This window comes from Melanerpes formicivorus, unplaced genomic scaffold, assembly GCF_026170545.1.
Source record: "Melanerpes formicivorus ecotype bairdi unplaced genomic scaffold, bMelFor1.0.p_v2 SCAF_1, whole genome shotgun sequence".
Classification (NCBI taxonomy): domain Eukaryota; kingdom Metazoa; phylum Chordata; class Aves; order Piciformes; family Picidae; genus Melanerpes; species Melanerpes formicivorus.
The window spans coordinates 39,564,175-39,588,436 of NW_027142353.1; the positions used below are offsets into that span (position 1 = coordinate 39,564,175).

Here is a 24,262-nt window from a genome sequence, read left to right on the forward strand (position 1 = left end):
GAGAGTCTTTTTAAAACCCCATGTGAGTATGAAAAATAGAAATAACCGAGGGATGAGGTATAATGAAGAGTGGTGCTGAAGTAATTATTTGGCATTAACACATCGCTCACCGAGGAAAACAGCAAGAAAATCTTAAGCTTATCGTCTTTTCTTTTTCATTTCAGCCCGAAGAGATGGCGTCAGTAATTAATGAACTATAAATCGCCACTCGAGCCTCGGGGCTTACTATCGCAATGCATGAGAAGATGAGGGCAGTCAGTCTAACACGGTGAGGGCTTTTCCGGAAGGTTGGGTGACTTGATGACCACATACAGCACTGGTAAGGACACACGATCACCGAACAGGGGCATCGGCTGGCTGGAGGTGTGCCAGGGGTCGGCCCAATACCCGCCCCGCCGTCCTTCCCGCAGCCGCCGCCAGAGGCCCCCGACGCCGCGGCAGGAGACGGCGAGGGCGGGAAGGGGCCGGCGGGTGGAGGGAAGAGGCGGAGCGGCGCTGCACGGAACCGCTGTAGCGGCAAAGCCCCCCCGGCCGAGATGTGAGGAGACCCGGGGTTCTTGCGGCGCCGGGTGATTTACCGTGCGGCTGCCCGGCGTGGGGAGGCGGCGCTGGACTCAGGCTGCTTACCACTCTTTGCAAATCGTGGCCTGGTGTGTTTCTCCTCGGCATATTTCTGCCACGGTATCATCCGGCCTGCTTGTGCCGTCCACCCGGGCAGTAGCAGAAGCGGCCCTTGCCGCCCGGCCCCTTCTGTCCCAAAGCCCTGTGGGCAGAGCACTCCTGGCCGGGATAGTGGCGGCCGCCGCGGCAGCATCTCCACTGCAGGGCGCCGGGGACGCTTTTATTTATTTGACTTGGATGTGCCTGTGTGTGAATATATGCATTTTCATAAACGTGGCCAGCGCGGGGCTAGCCGGCGTTGGCGAAACCTCTCTGTACGCCGAGCGCTTCCCTTCCTTGCTTTCCAAAAGCGCTGGCACTGCGAAAGCGGACTGGGACCTGGGAGTCCCAAATGATGTTTCCATAAGCACTGCCCTTCAGAAAACCTTTGGTTGCCTCAGAACGGTCGGGGCTGCAGCGAACTGCCGCGCGGCGGTGCCTCGTACCTGAGAGGCGGTGGCTGCCCCCGCTCGCCCCGTTTCGCCTCCCGCAAGACCCCCAGCACTGGTGATTCTGCAGACTTCAGCGGATCGGCGTGCTGCTCAACAGGCCAGCGCCTGAAGAAAGGCACGCTTTCACATAGCTACTTCTGGCGAAATCCAGGCAATCCTCGAGCCCTTCCCCTTCCCCTTTCCTTCAGTCTGGAGTTCACCTGCACTTCTCTGCTGACAATGAAAAAGAGCACAGGTCTTGTAACAAGTGATTATTAGCAATTCACAGTAATTGCAATTAGCCAAAGTCAACATAAGAAAACTACTCTATAATCTAGTAGAAAAACATTTCGGTTGAAAAAACCCAAAAAACCTAAAGTGCATGACTGGTAATTGCCTGGTTTGCAGCAGATTTTCCCTAAGCTGTGTCATTACTTCAACAAATAACTTCAGGAACAACTCTCTCCAGCCACCTCTGCTAGGCATCATGTAGGAGTTATTCTAAAAGCAATACTGCATCTTCCAGCAGATTTTTTTTTAAAAAAAATATATATTATAATTTAAAATGGTCTCTTCAGAACTTGGAAATTACATTTAAGAGAAGGAGAAGAAAAGACTTATGCTTCGAGATTTTTGATCGCAGTAAAGTAGTTGCTCATTGTACCTCCAGCAGAGCTTTTTTCTTTCCAGATTACCATCGTGTAAGTAAAATTTCGTCATTCCCATTCTGAAAGCAAAGGGGACTATTATTATGCTGATGCTTGGTGCAAAGCTCTACACACCTGGATGGAATTAAGTCACTAAAAATCATATCTATGCTGTTCTTAGCAGAATAGACAACGTCCAAACTAAACTATTTTTGCCCTGAATACAGTTGGCTGCCATCACATTTCTGAGTTCTTACAGCATAAATTCCTCATTTATTCTAAAGTTACCTATATACACATAAATCCACGTAGCATTGTGTACCACATCTGTGTACACATTTTACAGCTGTATCTTACACATAATTATGTGTATTTATGAGTTCATATAGTGCATGCATACTTCTACATACATCCGGCTAGATATGGAGGCATATACAAACACGCTGTATTGTGTATGTTTGTTTCTGTTTGTTCTGGACTGTACCGTTACGTCCCGCTCTGTAGCCGCACTGATTACATGGATCTGTGCCTGAGTGTACATGGGAATGTCCGTGGTTCCGACCACTCCGAGACCAAAAGCAGAGCGGATCCCGCTCTCTCCATCTGAAGGGAGTACCTCCAGCGTTCTGGAGGGCCCATTTGGCAAGTAACTGTGGCATTCGGGGGTGGAAGCACCCTTCAAAACAACAGGGTAACGCCGCCACCGGGCGCCGCAGCCCGCTCGGAGCCGCTCCCTCGGGGGTACTGGGCGGGTGACAGCGGGGAGACATCCCCGCTGCCGGCTGACTGCAGCTGGAGAGTTTCTGCTCCCCCTTCTCCCGTGCGTGTGCGCCCGCGGGGGCGGAGGCAGGGTGCACTTCCCGGCTCTCCGCCTTGCCAGCGAGACGGATACCTGTTGGCAGGGAGCGGGGACGAGGAGCTCCCCGATGCGGGGCGTTCCCCGGCAGCGGGCCAAGCGCTCCGCGGGGCGTGGGGGGCGAGGTGTGCCCTTCCCCCCCCTCCCCCCCCGCCCCAGCACGCCCTCCGCCCGGCCCAGCCCACCCCTCCTCGCGGCCCGACGGGGCCCCGGCTCCGCCGCGTTGTGCACATCCCGGGGGGCACGGCCAGCGCCATCCGGGGGAGCAGGAGAGGCCGCGCCGCTGCTCCCGGCAACTGATTGCCAGAAAGGGGGAAACGCCACGGCTCTGCCCTCTGAATATCTGTCAGCCCGTGCAGCCTGATTTATACCTGGCCCAGGCAGCCTCTCCGCTGGGGGTTTCCCCCTCGTCCCACTTATCCCCCCCTCCCCCCCCCCCCCCCCCCCCTTTCGTCTCCCTCCTCCCTTCCTGGAGCGGCGTGAAAGCGGGTATTTTCTTCAGGGTATAAAGCTGAGAATACAGTGGAAGAGAGGCTAAGAGCTTCACCTCATTGCCTCATTTTCCCTTTCATGTGAGCATCCTGCATCATTTCCTTCGTCCTGCCGTACCTTTCACCTGGCCAGCGCTGCCCAGATCATGTCCGCTAAGCTCCTGCTGGTTTTCTTCCTTCTCTCAGTGTTTCACGCCTGGTAAGTCCGCACTCCTCTCGCCTGCCCCCATTCCCTCTCCTCTCCCCTCGCATCGGGGCTTGAAGGCTCGAGTCCCGCTCGTCGGAGTTTGCAAAATGCTCGACGCCCGGGAAGGACAGTGGACTCTTGCCCACCTCCCCCGCACTGGGGCTTTATTCCCAATCATGGCTTTCCCCCCTTCCTCACCAGAACCCGCCTGGCTTCCCGGACGGCTGGGACCCCTCTGCCAGCGCGGCAGCCGCCTCTGTCCCTCTCAGTCCCACTTGAAGCCGGAGGTCTCCCACCATGCTCCGTTCCGAGCCGACCCGGCAAAAAGTTTTCCCGCTCCGCGGCTGCCAGGGCCCGGCTCCCGGCGGGACGGTGGCTGACGCAGCCCGGGCTCCCTTCACGGCGCTGGGCTGCCGGTAGCTCCGGTTTCCCTCTCCGTCCCATTGCCGGGAGCACCGCGGACGGAGCCGGCATGAGAAGAGGGCAGCCGCTGCCAGCGTGAGCCCAGAGAGCGGCACCAGATGGGGTGCCAGGAGGAGCCTTGGTACCTGAGCAGTCTGGCGCGGAGCGTCCTATTACCCACCACGCCCTCGGCCTGACGGGTGTTAACCGCCATGGAGGGGTCCAGGACGGGTGCGTGTGGCGGGCCAGGCCGGGGAACCCCTGGTCCTTCATTAGCGGCATGAAGGGTCTTCCCGGCGCGGCTCCGGCAACGGCTGGCGCAGAGGGGCTAAAAGGTAACTGTCGCTAGCTGCAGCCATGGTCTTTCGGACTGGTCTCACCTTTGGTCACAGTGGCTGTCCAGGGTACTAGGAAGAGCCTTCACTGCATAACCAAAGCAAAGGAGTCAGATCAGCGTCATCCCTTTGTAGGATCTGCCACATCCACTAGGCTATAGACATGCTCAGAGGTTTTTCCCTTCTTTCCCTTTCCCCTTTCCCCTTTTCCTTTCCCCTTTCCCCTTTTCCCTTTCCCTTTCCCTTTCCCTTTCCCTTTCCCTTTCCCTTTCCCTTTCCCTTTCCCTTTCCTTTTTCCTTGGCAGCCTGCCCCATACCCAAGTGGCCTCTCTCTCCCAAATCCCTACAGGCTTCTTCATGCCAATGCCTAGAGCAAGTCCCAGACGCGCATGCTGCTGGAAATAAACCCTTTCCCCACAGTTTATGCACTGCCTCATCTGCTTCCTCACATAATTAAAACTCATGGCCCAAAAGGAATTTGAAAAAGGTGTGCAACCTTTCCTCCTCCCCAGTTTGAGAATGGCCTGCCATCATCCTGCACTTGTTTCTGTGGATACAGAAACTGACAGTTGCCAGTAAGGCTGTAGGTGAACATACAACTTCTGGTGCCTTCAAGGAGCTCAATTGTGTATAAGCAATCAAGGGAAATTAAATAAGAAATTCTTTCCATTTGTTTTGTTTTCTTCCTTAAAAGTATGTCTAGGTTATTATTCTGATTCACTGTGAAACCTCTTTGACCCTCAATCTTGATCTAGAAGGTAGATTGGAATTTACATAGTTTGGAATTACTTTCTAGGAAATGAGCTGCTGAGTGAGGGGCTTTAAAGGGTCTGTCAGTGCTTAGACTCTTGTTTTAAATAAGTGGCTCCCTGAAATGGGAATCAAGATCTTAGCTGAATGCAGTTCTCATTTCCACATGCTGTTTGAATACCTCCAATAAAGTTGTGGTGGGTGTGGCAGAAAAAAAGATGTAATTTGTGCTCTTTTCTTGTCAGCAATTCAGCACCACTGCAGTGTTTCAGCTCTGAAATATCAACCATATATGTTTGGAGATGCCGCCTCCTTTGAGAGTGGTTCAGTAACTGCAATATGAAAACAGGACTTGTTATGATCTGAGGGAGAAAAACAACCCCCTGTAAGACCAACAAACCAACAAAATCCCAACAAAACCAAAACAAATAAAACCCCCCAAAATCCTCTTGGGGTTTTAAAATGTTCGCTAGGTGAATCATGCAAAAAAAGATCAACTCTTTAAAAAATGCAGCTCACTAACAGAGGAGAAATAGGTTGTCTATTGAAAATTCCCCTTAAGTTTTTCTCTACTTCTGTAACTTGACTATATGAGTTCTCTTTGTAGAAAATTCTCCAGAGCTAGGTTTGAAAATTATTTTGATATTGAAATTATACCCAGAGCACTTGCAATTTGTGAGGTCATGTTAAGCGATTCATGGATAATCCTTAGGGGCATACTAGCTATAAAGCAGTTTAAATGAAAAGTTCATTAAATGCTTGAATGGTGGTCTATAAGCAATTTTGAAGGCTGTTGATGCTCTGTAATTAAATTTTTAAACGACTTGATTTTTTTCTGTTACTGTAGAATGTCTATCAAGTCTTCTGGACAGCTGAGCTATTACTGGTGCCATTGTGGAGAGGAGAGGGAGAGAGAAAAAGGAGGTTGCACTGATGTGTGTAGTACATCTCATGAATAAGCAAAGCTGCTGCTTCTGATCCTCTATTGCTTTGCACCTTGCATAATTATTGATATCTGTGTAAAAACGTTGTGAAATGATACTGTATCACTAGGGTAATTGCAGGTTGATGCAACAATCTGAATACTTCTGTAGCTTCCACCACTGAGGTTATCTTTTCTGATGACTTCATCTCAGTTTAACTGTCAGATTTTCTCCAGTGAGAGACATCAAACAGAGTTGGTTTCTAAGATACCAAAAGACACATCTTCAAATCAACAAATTACCGTTTGTGCACATAAAACTGCACAAATGAAACTGATCTTGTGTGAAAATAGCTCTAGCTGTGATTTCTGGGTGAACTATCATTTCACTACATTTGTATTAGCATACTTCTAGAAGAAAAAAAATTCATCTCTGAAGGAGAGAAGTTCCAGCTCTTTGTGTATTACTATTTTGAAAAAAGTGTCATTAAAACTGCAGGGAAATTAAGATTAATTTATGCAATGTGTTTGTGTCCTTGTGATAATCCATCTTAAATTCAAGGAGCAAGCTCTTAATTTTAAGCCTTGTAACACATTAAACTGTAATTCAGAGGCACTGAGAATATAATAATTTATTAATAGGACAAAATTATCAGGAAGTATTAAAACATCTGAATTTTTAATATTCTTATTAGCCTTTGTACAAGAGATGAATCAGTTGTCTCGATGGGTTAATAAAGTAATACTTCAGATATTCAGTCTTTGTAAGAGTGTATTGTAAACTAACTAGTTGGGATAAGTTGGTTAAAATACAGGATATAAAATGCTGCTCTGATAATTGTATTAACTTCCAGAGTATAATTCTTTGAGAGACTGGCATAAGATAAGTTCTAAAAAATCCTCAGTCATAACTGTCAATAAGAACACCCTGTTGCAGAAGCAAGGTAGATGCAAAGATAAGTGAGATATCTAAAACTTCTTCAGATGAGTATGAGGATTTACCCAGAGTGTAAATTCATGTTTTACTTACGTAAAATAACATCTATTTGTTTGATTTCTTATTGCAGTTCTAGAAAGGTTGAAGAAGATGAATATGAAGATGGAACATCTAACCAAAAATGGGTTTTAGCTCCAAAAACGCAAGACACAGATGTGACTCTCATACTAAACAAGCTGTTGAGAGAGTATGACAAAAAGCTACGTCCAGATATTGGAAGTAAGTACTCCTTTCTGCACGAGTGAGGAGAAGCATCTATAAGTGCAAAAAAGACATTCTGTTTTATTTTGGTTAGTATGCACTGTCAAAGTGGAGACTAAGGTTTGTTGTTTTTTTTTTTTTTCTGAAATTCTTTTCCAAGTCAATATTTAAAGAATGCTAATTCTCATGGTAAGATCTAGTGGCAACCTAGGGTGCTAAACTCTGGTTTGCTTGCACAGAGTTTGTGTAGAAATATGGAATGGCTAGCTTTGAACTATTAGGAACATACTTATCCCTTTTGTCATCCAATCCATGTATATGAAAAACTTACAGTCTGAGAAGGGATCAAACCTCCAGCATACTAAAACCAAAAAGTATGACAGGACAAAGGAAGAATGTGCATCTGCTCCCTTCAAAATTTGATCATGGAAGTTGATGGTCCTTTATGCTGAGAAGATGACAACTAGGATTCACCAATGCATAGGGCAACTCTAGAGGTTTTCTTCCTCAGACCAGCAGATATCTCTAATAGAATTCTGATAGAATGGAAGAATCTTGTGGATTGTACTACTACAGATAGGTATAAAATTTAAGAGAAGAATCATTAGATACCTGCATATACTATTTTTGAGCGATTTTCCTTTTTTAAAAAGTTAATTTGTATAATGAGATTGTGTGTTTCAAACCAGTATTTTTTTACCTTTTATGGTTGTGCCCCATTTGCCTTGTTTGCATAGATCAGAATGGCTATAACTCAACTGCTGCTGAGCTTGCTAACAGCAAGTTTCTAACAGAAATCAGACAATTTGTCATTTACATGTACTGCCCTTTGTGTATCACCTTGCATACACTTCAAAATGGACTGGAAAAGTGGAGTGCTCAAAATCACCATCTGACATCATTAACTTTTCCTAGATTTTGCAGAGATTAGAGGGAGAATTGCTACCACTGATTATAAGTGAAACTACTGTTTGCCAATGGCCCGTGTATTGATATACTTTCTATGCAATCCCTTTGAGTCATCTGAGAGGGAAGTAAGAGTCAGCTCTGTGTAGCTATGAGACACATAGCTACACAGTAATGCAACAGTTCCAGAAAAAAACCCATGCTATGATATTAAAGTGTTTTATTTGTTGTTTGTTTGTTTTTCTCTCATAGATGTTCCTTTGGTTTTTCATAGTATTTATGAAGCTCATATTTGATAGATGTGTCTGCTTTATCTCTTTCTTTACTTAGTTTGTCATACTGGATTTAGCTGATCTCATGTTTGATGGAGGAGTGCTTTAACGTGGTTCCCCACCCATATCGACATCTGGAGGAAATTCTTGGACAAATTTTTTATTTTATTTTGTACAGAGTGTCCTCAGACCACTAACTTCAGGCAGAGTAAATTATGCTATGCCTATGTGGGGCAAAATAATCATTCAATGTCCCCATGTCAGTTGCTATAAAATCAGTAGAGGTCAGGCATATCTTACAGCAGTGGAAAAATCATGGTTACCAAAATAATTCCTTTTGTCTCTCCACAAACTTTCATAAATCCTGTTTTAGAGAAAGGAGTTAAATTACACAGCTACTCATATGTCCTACCAAACAGAGATTTTATAATTTTCAACTACATCTATCTATTTCTATCAACTATTTCAGTCCTAGGTCATTTTTCTCTTTGATAGGAATCTGGCTATTTCTGAAAAATTGAGCCGAGTGTTGCTCAGATGCTAAAGAAGTTAGCTCACCTCTGCTTCCTTCCCCTGGTCCCTCTTCCCTCCTCTTTTACCTTAAATGCAGATAGATAACATTGCCCTTTTGAAACTGAGGAGCTGCTGCATTTGTCAAGGAGAATACAAGGGGTATGTTAGAGAATGAGGCATTATATCTAACTGCCCTGAGTTGCTGGCTGGCGTCTCACACAAAAGCACATCTTCCTTTCCATCTGGGAGAAGATTATTCTCCAAACCAGATTGTGGGCATGTTTTGAAATGGAACTGTGTTGCTGCCCTGAAGGTCCAATATTAATCCATCTGTATTAATATGACTCAGCTAATGGATAATACATATCAATTAAAACACTAGGAAATGCAGTAGTGGACCAGGTAACATAGAGCATACAATAAGAAAATGTACGTTGTGGTGTTTACAGAAAGTGTGGAATGAACTAGTGGAAGAAGAGGGATGTAATTCTCAGAATTAAGCAGAAGTGCAATTAAGGAAAGATGCTGAGGGTTAAATCCAGGACTAACATGCAGTCACCTACTCATCAGGGCATTTACATTTGTGCAGTACTGCCTCTATGGCAAATAGGCTGTCCCGCAGGACAGAGGGCACTCACCGTTTCATGCTGCATTGCTTTTCTCTCAGTTTCCCAATAGCCCGTTGCAAAGCCGGTATTTCTAGCGGTGGATAACTTTGGCAGTGGTTGTGAGGAAATGGTCTTCTGTCAGAATAGCCTAGGAAAATATTGACTTCTTTGCACTTTTCAAAAGTTAAAATTACAATTTTTAGATCACTTCGAAACACACTGTTGCAAGCCAAAGACCATGGGGAAAAGGAGAAGGCTGTGGCAAATAGAAGGTAGTGAAGTGCATGCTGGCCCAGGCAGTCACATTTCTGTGATCTTTCACCTGTTCCAGAACAGCTGGTGTTTTGGTTAACTCAGATATGTCCAGGTACTGCCTGGCACTTTGCAGGCATATTTTCAGTGCCCACTTGCTAAACTGTGGGCAATGAGTTCTTGAATAGTCATGTCACCTCCAGATCCGGAGTATAGCCATCATTGAATGACCTCCTATGACCAGACACTCAGCCACTGTCCTTCCTCCCCGCTCAGCCCAGCTAAACCACAACAAGCACATAGGTTAATGCTGCAAGACTGGGACTTGCTCTTTCCATTCTCTTTTTTTTCTTATACTGCCCTATTAGGCTTTCATGTAAATTATTATTGATCTGATCACATGTCCAGTCTATATGCAGCAGTGCAGGGATAACCTGCAGGATTCATCTGGGGTTTTGAAAGAGTGGATCAAACAACCTCGGTATTGGGCAGAATAGTTACTGTGAAGGCTTATAAGCAGTGTGACACCTTAACCGCACCTGTCTAGATAAAGGGGCCTTTGGTCTTTGTAAACAAAGCAGTGTTTTACCAGCAGAGAAACGTTTGACTGCATCCCCTGGGCCAAACATACTTGGCAGAATTCTGGTATACATAATTATCACAGCTTGTGAGAGTTTTCATTTTAATGGTGGCATCTGGCAGTTTTCCATTATACCACAGAATGTACACAGCTTTTGGAATTAAAAAAAAAAAAAGAAAAAGGAAAAAGTAAGCACTTCATACTGAACAGCTTACACAGATTTTCCATGGACTTTTTGCCAGGTACAATTATAGAGAATCCTAGGTCTGTTGCATAGTATAAAAGGCACAACTCCCAGATAATAAATAAACCCATTTTTAATGATTAAGGTCTTAAAATCTCTTCCATAGGCAGGTACTCTGGGGTTTGTTTCAAAATCCTTTGAAGTAAAGATTCATTCAATAGATATGCAACATTTTCTACATGCAGTTATACCTACTACCTTGCAAGAGTGTTTTTTTAACCCTCATTTCACACTGGCTTAAGTCTTGACAATTAGTAGGTCTAAGTTCTGACCTGAAAATTTTACTTCCTTCTTGATAATAAACACAGGAGAGTCAGTTCTTTCTGACACGCTTCCCATAGTGGCTTGGCATAACCTAACAGTTAAAAGATCTCTCTCTAACTCATTTAGGCAGTTTCTCAGCGTGTGCAAGATCTGTTGGGTGAATGAGCACAACTTTGTTGCTTTTTAAAGGAGATGTGCATTTTCAAGCACAATCCTGATGAAAACCTTGAGTTCTGAATCTATATCACAACCTTTCTGCTGTTTGACCTGCAGGCCACATAGAAATGAACCCTGAGGGGCATCACAGGCTGTTACCACTGTGGCTGTCAAGTTATTTTTGCTAGCTGCTTATTGCCACACCTGGTACTCTTTAAATTAGTTCCAGAATGGTTTCCCCATACGTGGTGACAGAGGGTTGCTTATTGCCTCACAGAGCAAAATATTTCCCAGATCATAATGCAGAGAAAGCTGTGAACTGTCATGCAAAGTCTAATTACTATGTTCTGCTGTAAGCTCTTTTTTGTGCTAGCCTACCAGAGATAGTGTCAGACATCTTATAACAGTAAGTAGTGAGAGACAGTTGTCACTTAAGGATTGATTACAGACCAGTGCTTAGAGGGTACTACATAGTGGGAAGGAGACAGGGAGTAACTTCTGTTTGTGTTATGGCAGCACTCAGGACGTGAAAGCTGTAGTCTTGGATCCAGCTTCTGTAGTATTGGGCACTGCAGAAAATTGTGGAGATTAATCTAATTTAAGTTTGTATGGAAGAAAAGACTTGAATAACCCATTGGTGAGGGGTGTACCTAAGACTCAACTAGGAAACAGTGCTCAGGAGTTGAAAAAGATCGTACGGAAAATAAAATCAGAAATGTTTCAGTGTTGTCATTGATATTTCCTTTTTCTAGTGGGGGAGGGGAGAGTGGATTGTCTTTGTTTCAGAAAGCTTCGGTTCTGATTCAGCCACCAGACTGGAAATCCATTAAGTGTCCATTTCCATGAGCAAGGCAGTAAATATGAAGACTATTTTTATGCCAGTCATCTCCCATGAATTATGTGTAAGCACACCTATGCAAGGAGAGGAATACTCCTGAGGAAAGAGTTGCTATTCAGTGCAAACGAGAACAGCCTCTGTTCTACGTGGGAGGAGAGAAGGGATTTCTTGATTGTCTGCAGGAGTTCTAATATTCTAACATCTTCAGTAACTGATGCTTTCTTCTGCACACTTTGCCATCAACATTTCTGGAATATTAATGCAGGGCAAATAAGTGAGGAATACGCTACTCTGTGGCCACTTCAAAGTCCCAGTTTTATATTTTGAAAACTGATTTATGTCTGAGTTTTAAAACATGACATAAATGCATAGATTCTTTGCACCTAATTGTTGTGTAGTGCTAGTATGGTGCATCAATCATAGGCACTTTCAAAATCTGCAAAGGAACATTTCTAATGAGAATAGGCTATTGATAGTATAGCTTTTCCAATTTTACATTCCGCTTTTCTAATTGTTTAGTCATGGAGATGAGTATAGGGGAATTTCTTATGTTGCTTTTGGGTCTAGCTTGATTCACAGCTTCTCAGCTGTTGCAGGGGAAGCACCCTACTTTTTGCTCATCCTTCTCTCAGGTAAAACTCTTGAAGTGTCATACTAAAAGTATATATAGAGAAAATTTATTCCAATGCAGTGACCCTGAAGCCCTCCAATTTAATGTTTCTACTTTAAAAAAGGAGAATATAATTATATATATATATGTATTTTAATTATTTAACAGGTTTGATTTTTTTTCTGGTTTTGTTGCGTTTATCTCTAGAACACCTATTTTAGATCAAATGCTGGAAAGCAACACCTTGATTTGAAGCTTACAGGAGTTAACTATATAGAAATATTTCAGTATTCAAACAGTTCTTATGGAAGTAATCTCATAATTTAACCCAACTAATGAGCTATTCATGTCTTTGCAGTACTTGGGTCTTGCATGTAGTCTGTTGGGTTGACAAAGATGTATTGGTTTCATGTTGGAGAGAGAGGCCATTTTACCTAAATACTTAACACCAAGATCCCTTACTATGCAACCTTCTCTTTGTGGATATAAATAATTAATTTACTCAGATAACTCTTTATTTAAACTTATATTTCCTAAGTGTGATTACTTGCTGAAATGGCTTGATAGAAACTCAGACTGAATACTTTTCTTGAGTGGTGTTGTAGGTAGGAAAGTTCGGTTTACAGTTTGCCAAACCCTTCATCTAAACTGTCAGACTGAACAGTCGTGTAGCATCCCCTAGTTCTTATTGTCTCTTCTTTTCCAGAACTTCACCTAAGAGATCTGAGAGGGAGTTTGGACTATAGCATACAGACTTGTGGGATGCAGGGGGCTGAATGTTATGTAAAAGTCAGAAAAATCTGAGATATTAATTAATATTAATTCTTCTGTATTTACCCAGATGATGGTGGCTCTTCCAAGTGTAGAATTGTATTAAGAATTTTTGTTGTTGCTGTTTTTCTTGTTTTCCTTTTCTTTCTTTTTTCTTTTTTTTTTTTTTTAATTAAAGAGTTATGAGCAAGTATGTGTAAACTGAGAACATGTGCAGTGCTACAGCTGCCATTTTGAAGTTGTGGCACAAACTATTAAATTATTTTGTTGTCTTTGAACAAGAGAAAAGTTCTGTACATACTACTGAAAAATAATACTGTGGGAGGCTTTGCTGGCTGGGAGCTGTTTCTAGCTGGGTAGTGGGGCCTAGTCCATCAGGAGGCCTAGTCCATTGCCAATTCTGGTTAAGTATATATATTCCTTTTACCTTACTGCCTTTTGTACTTGTGTTTACTTTTGTAAATATTACTGATACTACGTTCCAATTCCGTGCAAGTGTTTTTATTTACTCTTTTGGGGGTAAATCTACATTCTGTCCTGAGCTGGAATGTCAAATCAGGACACCGTCTTACGATACCACATAAGAGCTCCCTTCTACAAATGTAAGTTCAAAAAACAAGGAAACTTGAGGTTAACCATTAAGCTGCACAGTTTTCATTCCCAAAACACTGTACTGGAAGGACTACAGCTTATGCATTAGGGAAAGGTAAATGAAAGATAAAAGTGCTGAAGGTTGATTGATGGTGATAGTGGGATATGAATAATGAAAGTGATTTGTAGTTAATTGAGGGAGTCTTGTTTATGTGCACACTGTCATTTATACTCCTGGACAGAATGGCTACAAAAGTGAATAAAATGCCCTGTGCTCATCCTAGTATTGCTGTCATCTAAACTTTTTTTTTTTTTTTTTTTCAGGTCTTCACCTAATTTTTGATTATTCTTTTGATTTCCATTTATGGTCCTGTTTTTGGTACTTTGATCCTAAACCACAGGGATGACAGTTCTTTCAGAGTTTCTCTGGCATTAGCAGGTGAAGGGCTTTGACCTCTATATGCCATTCAAGCCCATTCTTTCCTGGCAGGAAGAATGAAGGTTTTTTTTTAATGTTATTTTTAAAAATTATTTTCTTCACTGTTGCCTTTGTAGAATCATACAGTCATTCAGGCTGGAAAAGACCTGGGATCATCTAGTCCAACTGTAAACCTTACACTGCCTAGTCTACTACTAAACCATGCTCCTAAGTGTGACATCAATATGTCTGTTAAACACCTCCAGGGTAACACTTCCTGTTACTATGTGTTTCTTCATATGTGACAATTTGTCCTGAAATCTAAAAATTTTAGCTCACCACAGTTATCTCTGAGAAATGACTTGTTAGCATAGCCTTTTTTTCTTTTTACAGGAACAAACAGGTAATTAGGTGTCTCCTATAAGGTCATGTAGGAAAATATTAACAGTCATCACCACTAATACAAAGTAAACATTAACACTATCATAACTACTATTGTGGTTACCAATAACTGTGTAATGAATACAGCTATGTCCCAATTTAAGAATAACAATTTATGTGCTAATGAGATAATGTAAAATATTATTATAAAGTAACTAAAAAAAAAAATCTCATTACTGTAGAGCCAATCTTGTTAGTCTCTTGTGTTCAGAAGTCTTGTGGAACTTAGGCAGAGTTTAAGTGGCTGCATATTTCTGGAACAGAGCTCAAATTGTCTTTATTATGTGGCTATGTGTCTTCTAGAAATCCAGTGCTAATTGCATTGCTTGTACAAAAAAATGTATATTGATACATAACATTTTTACCACCCCTATTTGGGTCAAACCAGAATAACATAAACCTAGGAGTTGTTTCAGCAATGTAAAAAAAGGTTAACTCTCCACAAAAATGAATTCTAATTTTATTTTAAAGCTCATGAGAGCTCAGGTAGTTCTACTGATGTTTAAATAAGCTTTCAATAAAAATATTTCTAAACAGTACAATTTTAAAAATAATTCTAAATATTTATGATTTGTGCAGGCATATAAATGCAATTTGGACAGACTTGAAACACAGAGGAAGCTTTCTGTAGGAAGCATACAAAGTGGTTTCATACATGGAATAAGCATTGATTTTGAATAGTGGAGGTCTATCAAAAATTAGGATCTATTTTTAAAAGGATAACGTAATTTGTAGTACTAAGTAACCACAATAAAATGCCAGGAGTTTATTGTGCATGAGTTTTGAAGTTGTATAACAACCCCTTTGTTTATTTCCTTGAAAGTCTTTTATAGTTCTCCTGATTTCTCTCTCACAGTTTTTACAGAAAGCATCAGCCCACATCACAGATTTTAGTGGCATTCATTCAAACTCGGGCACTGTTTATTTCACCAGTGTAAATTTAGGAAGCAGTACTACACAAATCCTATAGCTGTCCTGCATGGGTATTTGTGATCTGTTTCTGTGTTTTGTTGTCCAGACATACCTGACTTAGCTTTATGCTAAATGTTTAAGTGTTCACCTGGCTTCTTAAGTGAGCTTTGCAGGCAGCACTGAACTCATGATTCCTGTGGTAGGTATGTTTTGAACTGTCTTTAGACAAATTTCACTTGGATGTGTCTTTGCAAAGTGATTGTCAAAAGGCTGTCTGGAATATAAACACTCTGTCCATCTTAAAGCCATGGCTTTTGGATCAGGTGGCAATTGTTGGGTAAATATTGGCTTAACCTTAGTTTTGTTTCCACATATTAAAAGCAACATGTTTGAAGATTAAATTATTTGATAAGCAATTAGCTAACCTTAGATAGCACTGTGTAGCAGCGTAACACTGCAATTACTTTTATATGCTTACATTGTCTTTTAGGGGAAGTTAACTACTATGTATTAAAGAATATTTCAAAGAGCTTTGAGAAGGTTGGTACATTTGTTAACAAACTTTAATTACTCTCCTGCTTGTGTTATACACATGGTTTTGCCACTATTTTTTCTGACAGCTATTTAGAACAGTTTTAGGTTGATACTGATATCAAAACAATACTGGAGCTGAATTATCCATTTGTAATCTCATTGCTAACTTCTGGTGAGGTATTAACACCTCCATTTTTCAAGCGACAATACTATGAGGACATTCTTAGTGCAAGAAAAATAGCTCCATCCAGTGCAGAACTGCAAAGATTATTAAGGAAGTAGAACATCACCCTTATGAAGAAAGGGTGAGGGAGCTGGGTCTCTTTAGCTTGGAGAACAGGAGACTGAGAGGTGACCTCATTAATCTTTATAAATATGTAAAGGGCCACTGTCAGGAGGATAGAGCCAGGCTCTTCTCAATGATGTCTAATGATAGGACAAAGGGCAGTGGGTGCAAGCTGGAACACTGGAACATAGGAGGTTCCACTTGAACATAAAAAGGGAGGGATAAATAAGAGAGTAACAATGCAAGCAATGAGTGTAACGAGCAATGAGTATCAGAAGTCTTCCCCTATAAATTCCCTTTTCAGAAACTGAATGGCCCAATGGCACATTAGCCATTCAAATCCCGCCAATCAATTCAAAATGTGTATGTGGTGAATAAACTGCACACGGCTTCTCTCGTGGCATCTGACACGTGCAGTCGCCTCTCTGAAATGTGAGGCTCAGGGATCGGGTTCAGCTTCCGCCCCCCTCCAGGCAGCCTTAACAGCACCTACCTATTAGGCTCCTCGACCTCAATCTGGACCCTGCTACAGCAAGGGAGGTGAGAAGGGCAGTGGCTCAAAACAGATTTAGTTGTGTGACAGTTTAGGCTGTGCCTTTAAGAAGAGACAGCTACAGAATTCTCTAGCTGAATGTTTGGGTGTAAAAAGGAAAACAAAGATTAACTCTAAATTAATTTCATTGGTAGATCACTGGGATGTAGTTTTATGAATTTTACATTCTGTCTCAGTCTGTCTTTTGTTTCTTGGCCAGAGTGCATGCTGCTGACCCTGGCCTGAAACTGATGAGATAAGCATACTAGTGTTTCTCTAACAAAGCTTTGAAGTAATGAATTCCCTTAATATCCTTTTCTCTCTTTCTCTCCTTTTTTGTCTAATTAACTGGACAAGAAGGGAAGGGGGAGAGAGGTTGGGGGGAACCCGAGGTGGGATCCTCCTTGGGAGGATCTGTGTTATGTTCTTTCCTGTAAATTCTTATACAATATGGTAAATACTGTATATTTTATATATATTCATTGCATTTCATTATTGCTTGTAAAATACAGCTTTCCATTAGCTTCTCCAGCTGAGTTTAGCTGTGCTTTATATGGGTACGGGTGGATTAAACCATTAAACCACTACAAGTTTTCTTGTTAATGCCTCTTCCAGGACAGGTAACAAGTCTGAAATTTACACCTGAAGCTTCTTCCAGATTATATCTGTGTATATCCATGAGAGACTGCATGCAACAGAACTGTATTCTACAGACTTTTTTTTCAGAACCTAAACACATATTTGCCATACAATCATATTACAATTGTACTTTCTCCCTCTGCCTAGGAAATCAAAATATGAGTTCAAGGAACCTTCAGTCTTTTTTATTTTAGTAATATAACAGCTTATCTGTATTTTTTATTTATATTTTCTGTGCTTGAATTTCACTGAAAATGTCTGAGGCTAGATGCTGATTTAATTAAGTGGCTGCTGTTTATTTTTTTCTTGTTTCAAGATTAGAGCTTTAGTGTAACACCAAATTCTCTTTAGCATTTACAAGCAGTGCTTAATTTAATTTAATTTTTTTTTTTTTTTTATCAGAAGAGAATTTGGCCCAGCACATTAAGGAGAAATTACCATCTCATAATCTATTTAAATGCTTAACTTCAGTGATTAAACAAAAATGGAGTGGAAGCACTGTGTTCTGGTCCTGATCTTTGTCCCTGACTCTGCCAAGATTCAATTGCATGCCAATTTGTATCACTAAGTCTAGTTCTATTAATGTTCACCAGAACTTGCAGCTAGGTTTGTGCATAAACCCTGAAAAGATCAAAACTCTTTATTCCATGTGTGCTATCTTGGTAAAAGAGTTAGCTGTAATTCTCTGCTATTACCAATTCCTATGTAATGACATTTATTACTTCATTTTGAGGCTGATAGGCTCCTACTTAGTTATTAACTGGGTACAGTTAGAGTTTCATTAATGAGTTGTGCTTGTTCATCTGAGTGTAGATTTTCTTTCACTGTAGGGAAGATCAGAGTTATGTTTACTTTGGATAAGTTGAAGCATTAACCTTAAATAACCTTGGATATTCTGACCATGTGGAGTGAAAGAAATGTGTGATACTTAAGGAATTAGAAAGAATGGTTATCATTTTTAACCACTGTTTATACCCACTTTAATGCCTATTTTTTGCAACATTAGATCTTCCTAATGATGTGTACATACCAAAGTCTTACATGACAAACCAGCCTGCCTATTTTTTCACAAACCTCTAACTTTTCAGGTAATTTAGAATTCCTTGGCATCTCAGGATTTACCCTGAAATGCATGGAAAGTAGGCAAAAGTATTCGTATTTACAAATTAAGTTTCCTATCTATCTTCAGTTTTGTTCTAGAGGCTTCTTAAGCTTTAGACAAATTAACTGTTACTCATCTGAGATAAGCTTCCCACAGAACTATGGTGTTTCACCGTTCCTCACTTTGCTCTGTAGCTTCCCAAGGAAAGCTCTCTGAGTTTTGAGTGGCTGATGTACATGCATTTCCTCATTCTGGGGGAGCTTGGAGATTACTGCAAAAATGTTCCAAGATCAGCATTGTTCCGAGACTTCAGTGGTTTCAATTGCTCTGTGAAGATCATGGAGAAGGGAAGGTGCCTCTGTGCAAAAGGGAGGTGTCTAACAGAAACTGTTAGCCTGCTAGGGACAAGTTTGTACCTGTTCTGTCTACACAGATTGGAACAGGTTTTTTCCTCACTTAGTTTTGGGTCAGCTAACCATGGGGAAAGTGAAATACCAATTTAGAGGTTAATGTATACCCTGCAGCATCAAAAGGAGGGCAGCATATAAAGAAAAGAAAACAATGTGACTTTCAGTGTAAGAGTGACATTATCTTAGAATTAGGCTATGTCACCAGTAAGCTATCTGAATTATAAAACCAGTTACATGACACTAAAGATGCTGAAAGGAAGATAAATCCTAGGAGCATCAGCTGAAGAAAGGAGTGTAGAGCTTGTCCTGGTCTATTTAATTCTGGAAGTCTGTAAACATGGAAGGTCTTGCGAGAGATCTGAATTGACTAAACAAAATCTAATTAAATAAACTTTGGATGAATGACTTCAAAGTCAACATGAGCTGAAGAAAAAGACTGTAAATTGAAAGGAGAACAGTTGCTTATGTTTAGCAAAATGGATTTCTTAATGATATTATTCCATGTTTGGATGATTTCAGGGCTTGATGAGATGAGAAAATCCAGGAAGATATTTTGGTGTGGAACAAACATGATAAAGGACTTGTATGTTGAAATAATAGGAAAAAAGGATATGCTGTATCATTTCTACTTTCATGTCACTTATCATAGGTTTTGACTTTGAGCCACTGTGCTTAGCACTGAAAGTTTCTTTAATAAATTGCTGATGAAATTAATGGGAATCATGATGGTAAAGTGGTACAGGCTGTAATATATAGCAATCTTTGTTGGATAGGAGGAAAAGAATCTTTTCTGGTAAATCTATAACCCATACTTCTCAGGAGTCCTACCTGAAAAGTAGACTTTATAGTTACTGTGAAGAATTTTTTTTAAGTGGTTACTTATGTTTACTCCAAAATAATACAAAATTATTTCTTTTCTCCACAGTAAAACCAACAGTTATTGATGTTGACATTTATGTCAACAGCATTGGTCCTGTATCATCAATAAATATGGTAAGTGACTGGCCAATGGCATCAATACTAGCTTTTGAAAAAGATAATAAATACCACTGGGATAAGTTGTTTTGATTGCTGATTTACTTCTGGTTTCAGCTATAGCTCTGTTTTACAGATGACTCTTTTGTATCTCTTTAAGAGAAGATCAAACCTACAAGCAATATTGTGCTTTTTGTTGTCTGTCACAAAATGCTGATAGATCCTGAATGCTGAAATATCTACCTCAGGAAAAAAAAAAAAGTATGAATCAAAGCTATTGTCATGAAAGTTCTTGAATCAACATTTCAAGAGCCAGTTGAATATACAGAGCTTCATAATGTGGAGTTAATGAGAGTCATCATATACTATCTATTTACTTGAAATTCAGTATCACTTCGATGGCTGTTTTTCTTTCACTGAGTTATAAACAATATTTAGCCTTAAAATATGTTTTGAGAAACTATATGTACATATCTGTACTGCATGTATGAAGGAAAAGAAACTGGAAGAATCTGTGTCATAGTGTGACAGTAGTGAATCTTACAGGACATATCAATTCATCAGTTGTTTTGGTCTTCCTAGCTCTAGGACTTTTGTCAGTTTTGCAGTAACACATTCAGATAAATATGAAAGCAAGCTGAGTTTATGTAGCTATGGAGGTATGGCTGCTTGTGCAATTTCAAGTTTTAATTCAGCACAATAGTTGTCTTTGTAAACTAGGTTGAGGTTTATACAACTTGAGAAGGACTGGTTAATATCTTAATTTAGTTAAAGCTCTTATACTAACCTCTTCAAAGTGATTACTTTCTCTCATTTACAATGACATTCAAAGGCTGCTGTGTACAATGGTGACATTAGAATCTAATAAAGGCACTGCATGTATGTTTTGCATTTTTGAAGCAAAAGTTCCTGAATTTGAAGATGGTCGTTCATCTTGTTTGGTTTTGCCTACATATATGGGAGAATATAAATGATTGTGTGTCAGTTACTGGGTGGTCAGGGACTCCTGTGCTCCCTGGCAATGGGAAATTTGGCAAGTAAAAACAGAACAAATTATGTACTGGCAACGACTTGGCCACATATTCAAAGGGTGTGAAATGTATTGGTCATATTTCATATGAAATATTGAATGTCAAGCAATGGGAGTACTTGCTCCATTCTTCAACTAATAAATAGCTATTTATCTTGCCCTTCCTCAATGGCTTACCAAAAAAACTTGTCAAAGTAATGATTTATCAGAAGATTTATTCTGTTTATGATCCTTTGGTTTGCATGTATGTATGCATGTATATATCTTCCAAGAATGGGTATTCTGTTCAAAAGCAATGGTGACTATAGTGAGGATGCTTACTTTTCAAAGTCTTTTTAATATTTTTGCTCTTTACTGTTGTGAATTAGCTTGTAAGTAGCATTTTGGGGTGCTGGAAATAATTGTGGAACAATAATTAAGAAAGTGTTTGATCAGAATAACTTTAGGTAGGAAAGAGGAAAAAATAATAAAAGGAACTGGTGGTTCTTGGAAGATTATTATGGCACAGTCAAAACATTATAGTTTACTTATCCCTTAACTTTGAATTCAGGATATCTTATGGTACTAAGATGGAGAGGTGTGCCACAATAGCAGTTTTAAAAATGCATACCTTATCTTGTTGATAGTCGATGGTCTTAATAGGATAGTTAGCTGGGTAGGATGGTGCAGAGATATTTCTTGATTACAGCTGATAATCTGTAAGGGCTGAATGATAAATAAAATGATGAAATATGAAATGTAGATATCTGAAGTATTAAGGACTCCAGTCTGCTTAAAGTTGTATTTAAACTTTTGAATAGGAATGGATTTTGTTTCAAATATGCTTGTGGACAGTACATCCCACAGAAACTGAATCAAAACTAATTATCTATCAAAGAGATTTACATTAGGCACTCAAATGTACCAAACTTGTCCAAAAGCTCCATTTCTCCTCTGATACTTTGGAGTTCATTCAAACTTACATGAGAGAGCAGACATAAGCTTGAAGTCTCAATTTTACAGTGAAGATGGAAAGTTGTCTTCACAAACCTACAAGCTGTGTACTAGCTTGTCTCTCCAGTGGCAGAACTGATTGAAGAGATACTTTCCCCACATTTGTGTTATTTCAACTCTTTGACTAGAGTATGCAGTAGCTCTGTGGTACTCCACAGGAAAAAAAAGACATTTTTTTTTAATAAAAAAATAACTATTGGGAAAATATTTAAATAAGAAGTTTTTCGTGTAGCCTGTGAGCTGCAGAAGCATGGGTACACAAAAAACTGAACAGAAATAGCAGCTGAAGCTTACTTGTAGCAGAATAGGAGGAAGAAAGGGTCCATCTTCAGTCTGATTTCTGTCATATAACTGAATTCTCAAAGGAAGAGGAGTGAACAGTATTCTGGGAGAAAAAAAGAATATTCTTGCGAGAATTTACATATGCTACATTTCTCATCAGGACTGGATCTCTTAGTTTTCCTCTGCTAAATTATTCTTAAAAGCTGAGCTATTTTGTGAAGACAGCTTGGCAAGGTGGTCATTGATTGAACAGAAAGAAAGATGATTACATTGATTTCCATTTCTTCTATTTAAAGAGATCATCAACGTGTACAAGGAGGACTTCCCTGCTGTGTACTTCCAAACTTAGCCTGTAGGTCTATCACTTTTTTCTTAATCTGTAGCACTTATGAGAGAAAATCATGTGGACCTTCTCTAAATATCAAACTATTCAGGTATATTTTCTTATAACTTCTCATCAGCACTTTTCTTCCTGTGGGTGAAACCTAGAAAGTAAAATAATTTTCTTCAATTATCTATTCAATGGGTATTCAGTTGAATGTTCAAGCCCATTTTGTACAGCAAAGCTTTTCAGATGCCAATAACCTTGTTGTAATTATGATTAGACTTGAGTATGAATATTAATATCTTATTATTTTGTGGTGGTTTAAGCCTTAACTGGGAGTTGAGAGCTCAGATGGAGAGAAGGCTGAGAATCTCTCCCCCACTTCCCCCTCCTCCCTCCCAACAGAGAGGGGAATAAAAAAGGAAAGGAGCAAATCCACCAAACAATAATATGGAATTGGCTTGGAAGTAGACAGGTGTGTGTGCATATATATATATGTGTATATATATAAAAAACAGGTAAGATTCACAAGGGCAAGGAACAAGGATGGATGGGAGTGGGACAAAGAAGAAGAATACAAAACCAGTCTCTCTCTGAAGAGGCACAGAGGCAGATGGGAGAAGGATCAGGCCCGACCATGTGGCAGAGGAGCAGGAAGGCACCCGCAGTAGCTCTCATCCAGGAGAGGCAGGAGTCAAAAGGAGACCTAATGGCTAAAATGTCCTGCTTTTTATACCCTAGCTGGGCATGGAGCAGGGAGTGGAACAGACTCAGTTTTCTAGGGGGAAAATGCCCTGCAAGGAGGGCAAAGCACCTGCAAGCCCTCCACCCTGTTTGTTTTTCAGGATGGGCATTAACCCACCACATATTTCTTTAACAGTCAGGAAAAAGTTGCTACCAGACACCTACCTACAGCAAAGATAACCTCAGATGAATTTTATGTGAATACTTGTGGCCCTGAGATAAAAGAAATCCTCTTAGACGGAGCCTAGAGATGCCACAAAGGGAAGAAATGTTAGGGATGCCTTCAAAAAGGCTTGAAGTCAAGGGAAAGGTAATGTTCTCTGAGACAAAGATGACATAATCTACAGGAATGTAGAATTGACCTTGCATTCCCTGCAGAGGGTTTATGCCACTTACTCTTAAAGGCCTTGCTAGTGATTCATTTCCTAGTTGCTTTAAAAGTATCTGCTTGGAACCTCTGGATTTCTGGAAATAGTGAGAATGATGGTGAGAAGGTAATGTAGATGCTCTTCTACAAAAAACTTAAAATTATAATATCTTTATGATGCCAGTAGAAACTTCTTTTCTGGATAGGCAGTGATGAATCTTTGTCTGTGACATGGAATATTTCTTTGGGGCATGGTCTGAAAAAAGCTAGTGTTAAATAGTGAGAAATAGGCATTGTGTAAGAGTAAAGAAGTAAAAGGCTGAATAATGAACTGAAGTAGTATAGAGTGGCAGTAGCTTTGAAGAAGAAAATAATTTCAGCATTTGGAGTATGATGTTATGACATGATAAGAAGTATTGATACTATATGGGTATTATGAAATTGAAAATTTTTGAATGTCCATTCAAAAATTTTATCTGTTAAAAAGCCTTCTATTGTTCAAATATCATTATGTCAGTCCTTTATAAAAAACTTGATAGGATGTGAGCTTGGACTGATTTAAAAGAAACATGAACTGGTTGATTTAAAACTAAATGACACATGGATGTTCTGAGCTAAATTCAATCTTTCTGTGTGTATCCCTTCATCTTGGTTTTCATCTCTTCATAAAGGAAGCTAGAGGAATCTGCAACTTCCCATTATCAGAGATCCTGACTTGCAGGATGCACAATATTCATATCTATCACAAGATATTATTTCAACATTTTCTGTATTCAAAAACTTCATTA

General features: G+C 40.4%; 1 protein-coding gene across 1 annotated transcript in view; it reads left to right on the plus strand.

The window, feature by feature from the left end:
- The first annotated feature begins 3,101 nt into the window (after positions 1–3,101).
- GABRG3 (gamma-aminobutyric acid type A receptor subunit gamma3) overlaps positions 3,102–24,262 on the plus strand; it is a 411,489-nt gene continuing 390,328 nt past the window's right edge. The window contains exons 1-3 of the mRNA XM_068140659.1: positions 3,102–3,284; positions 6,749–6,897; positions 19,684–19,751. Of these exons, the coding sequence (XP_067996760.1) occupies positions 3,232–3,284; positions 6,749–6,897; positions 19,684–19,751 (270 nt within the window). The 5' untranslated portion in view covers positions 3,102–3,231. The remainder of the gene's footprint in view (positions 3,285–6,748; positions 6,898–19,683; positions 19,752–24,262) is intronic.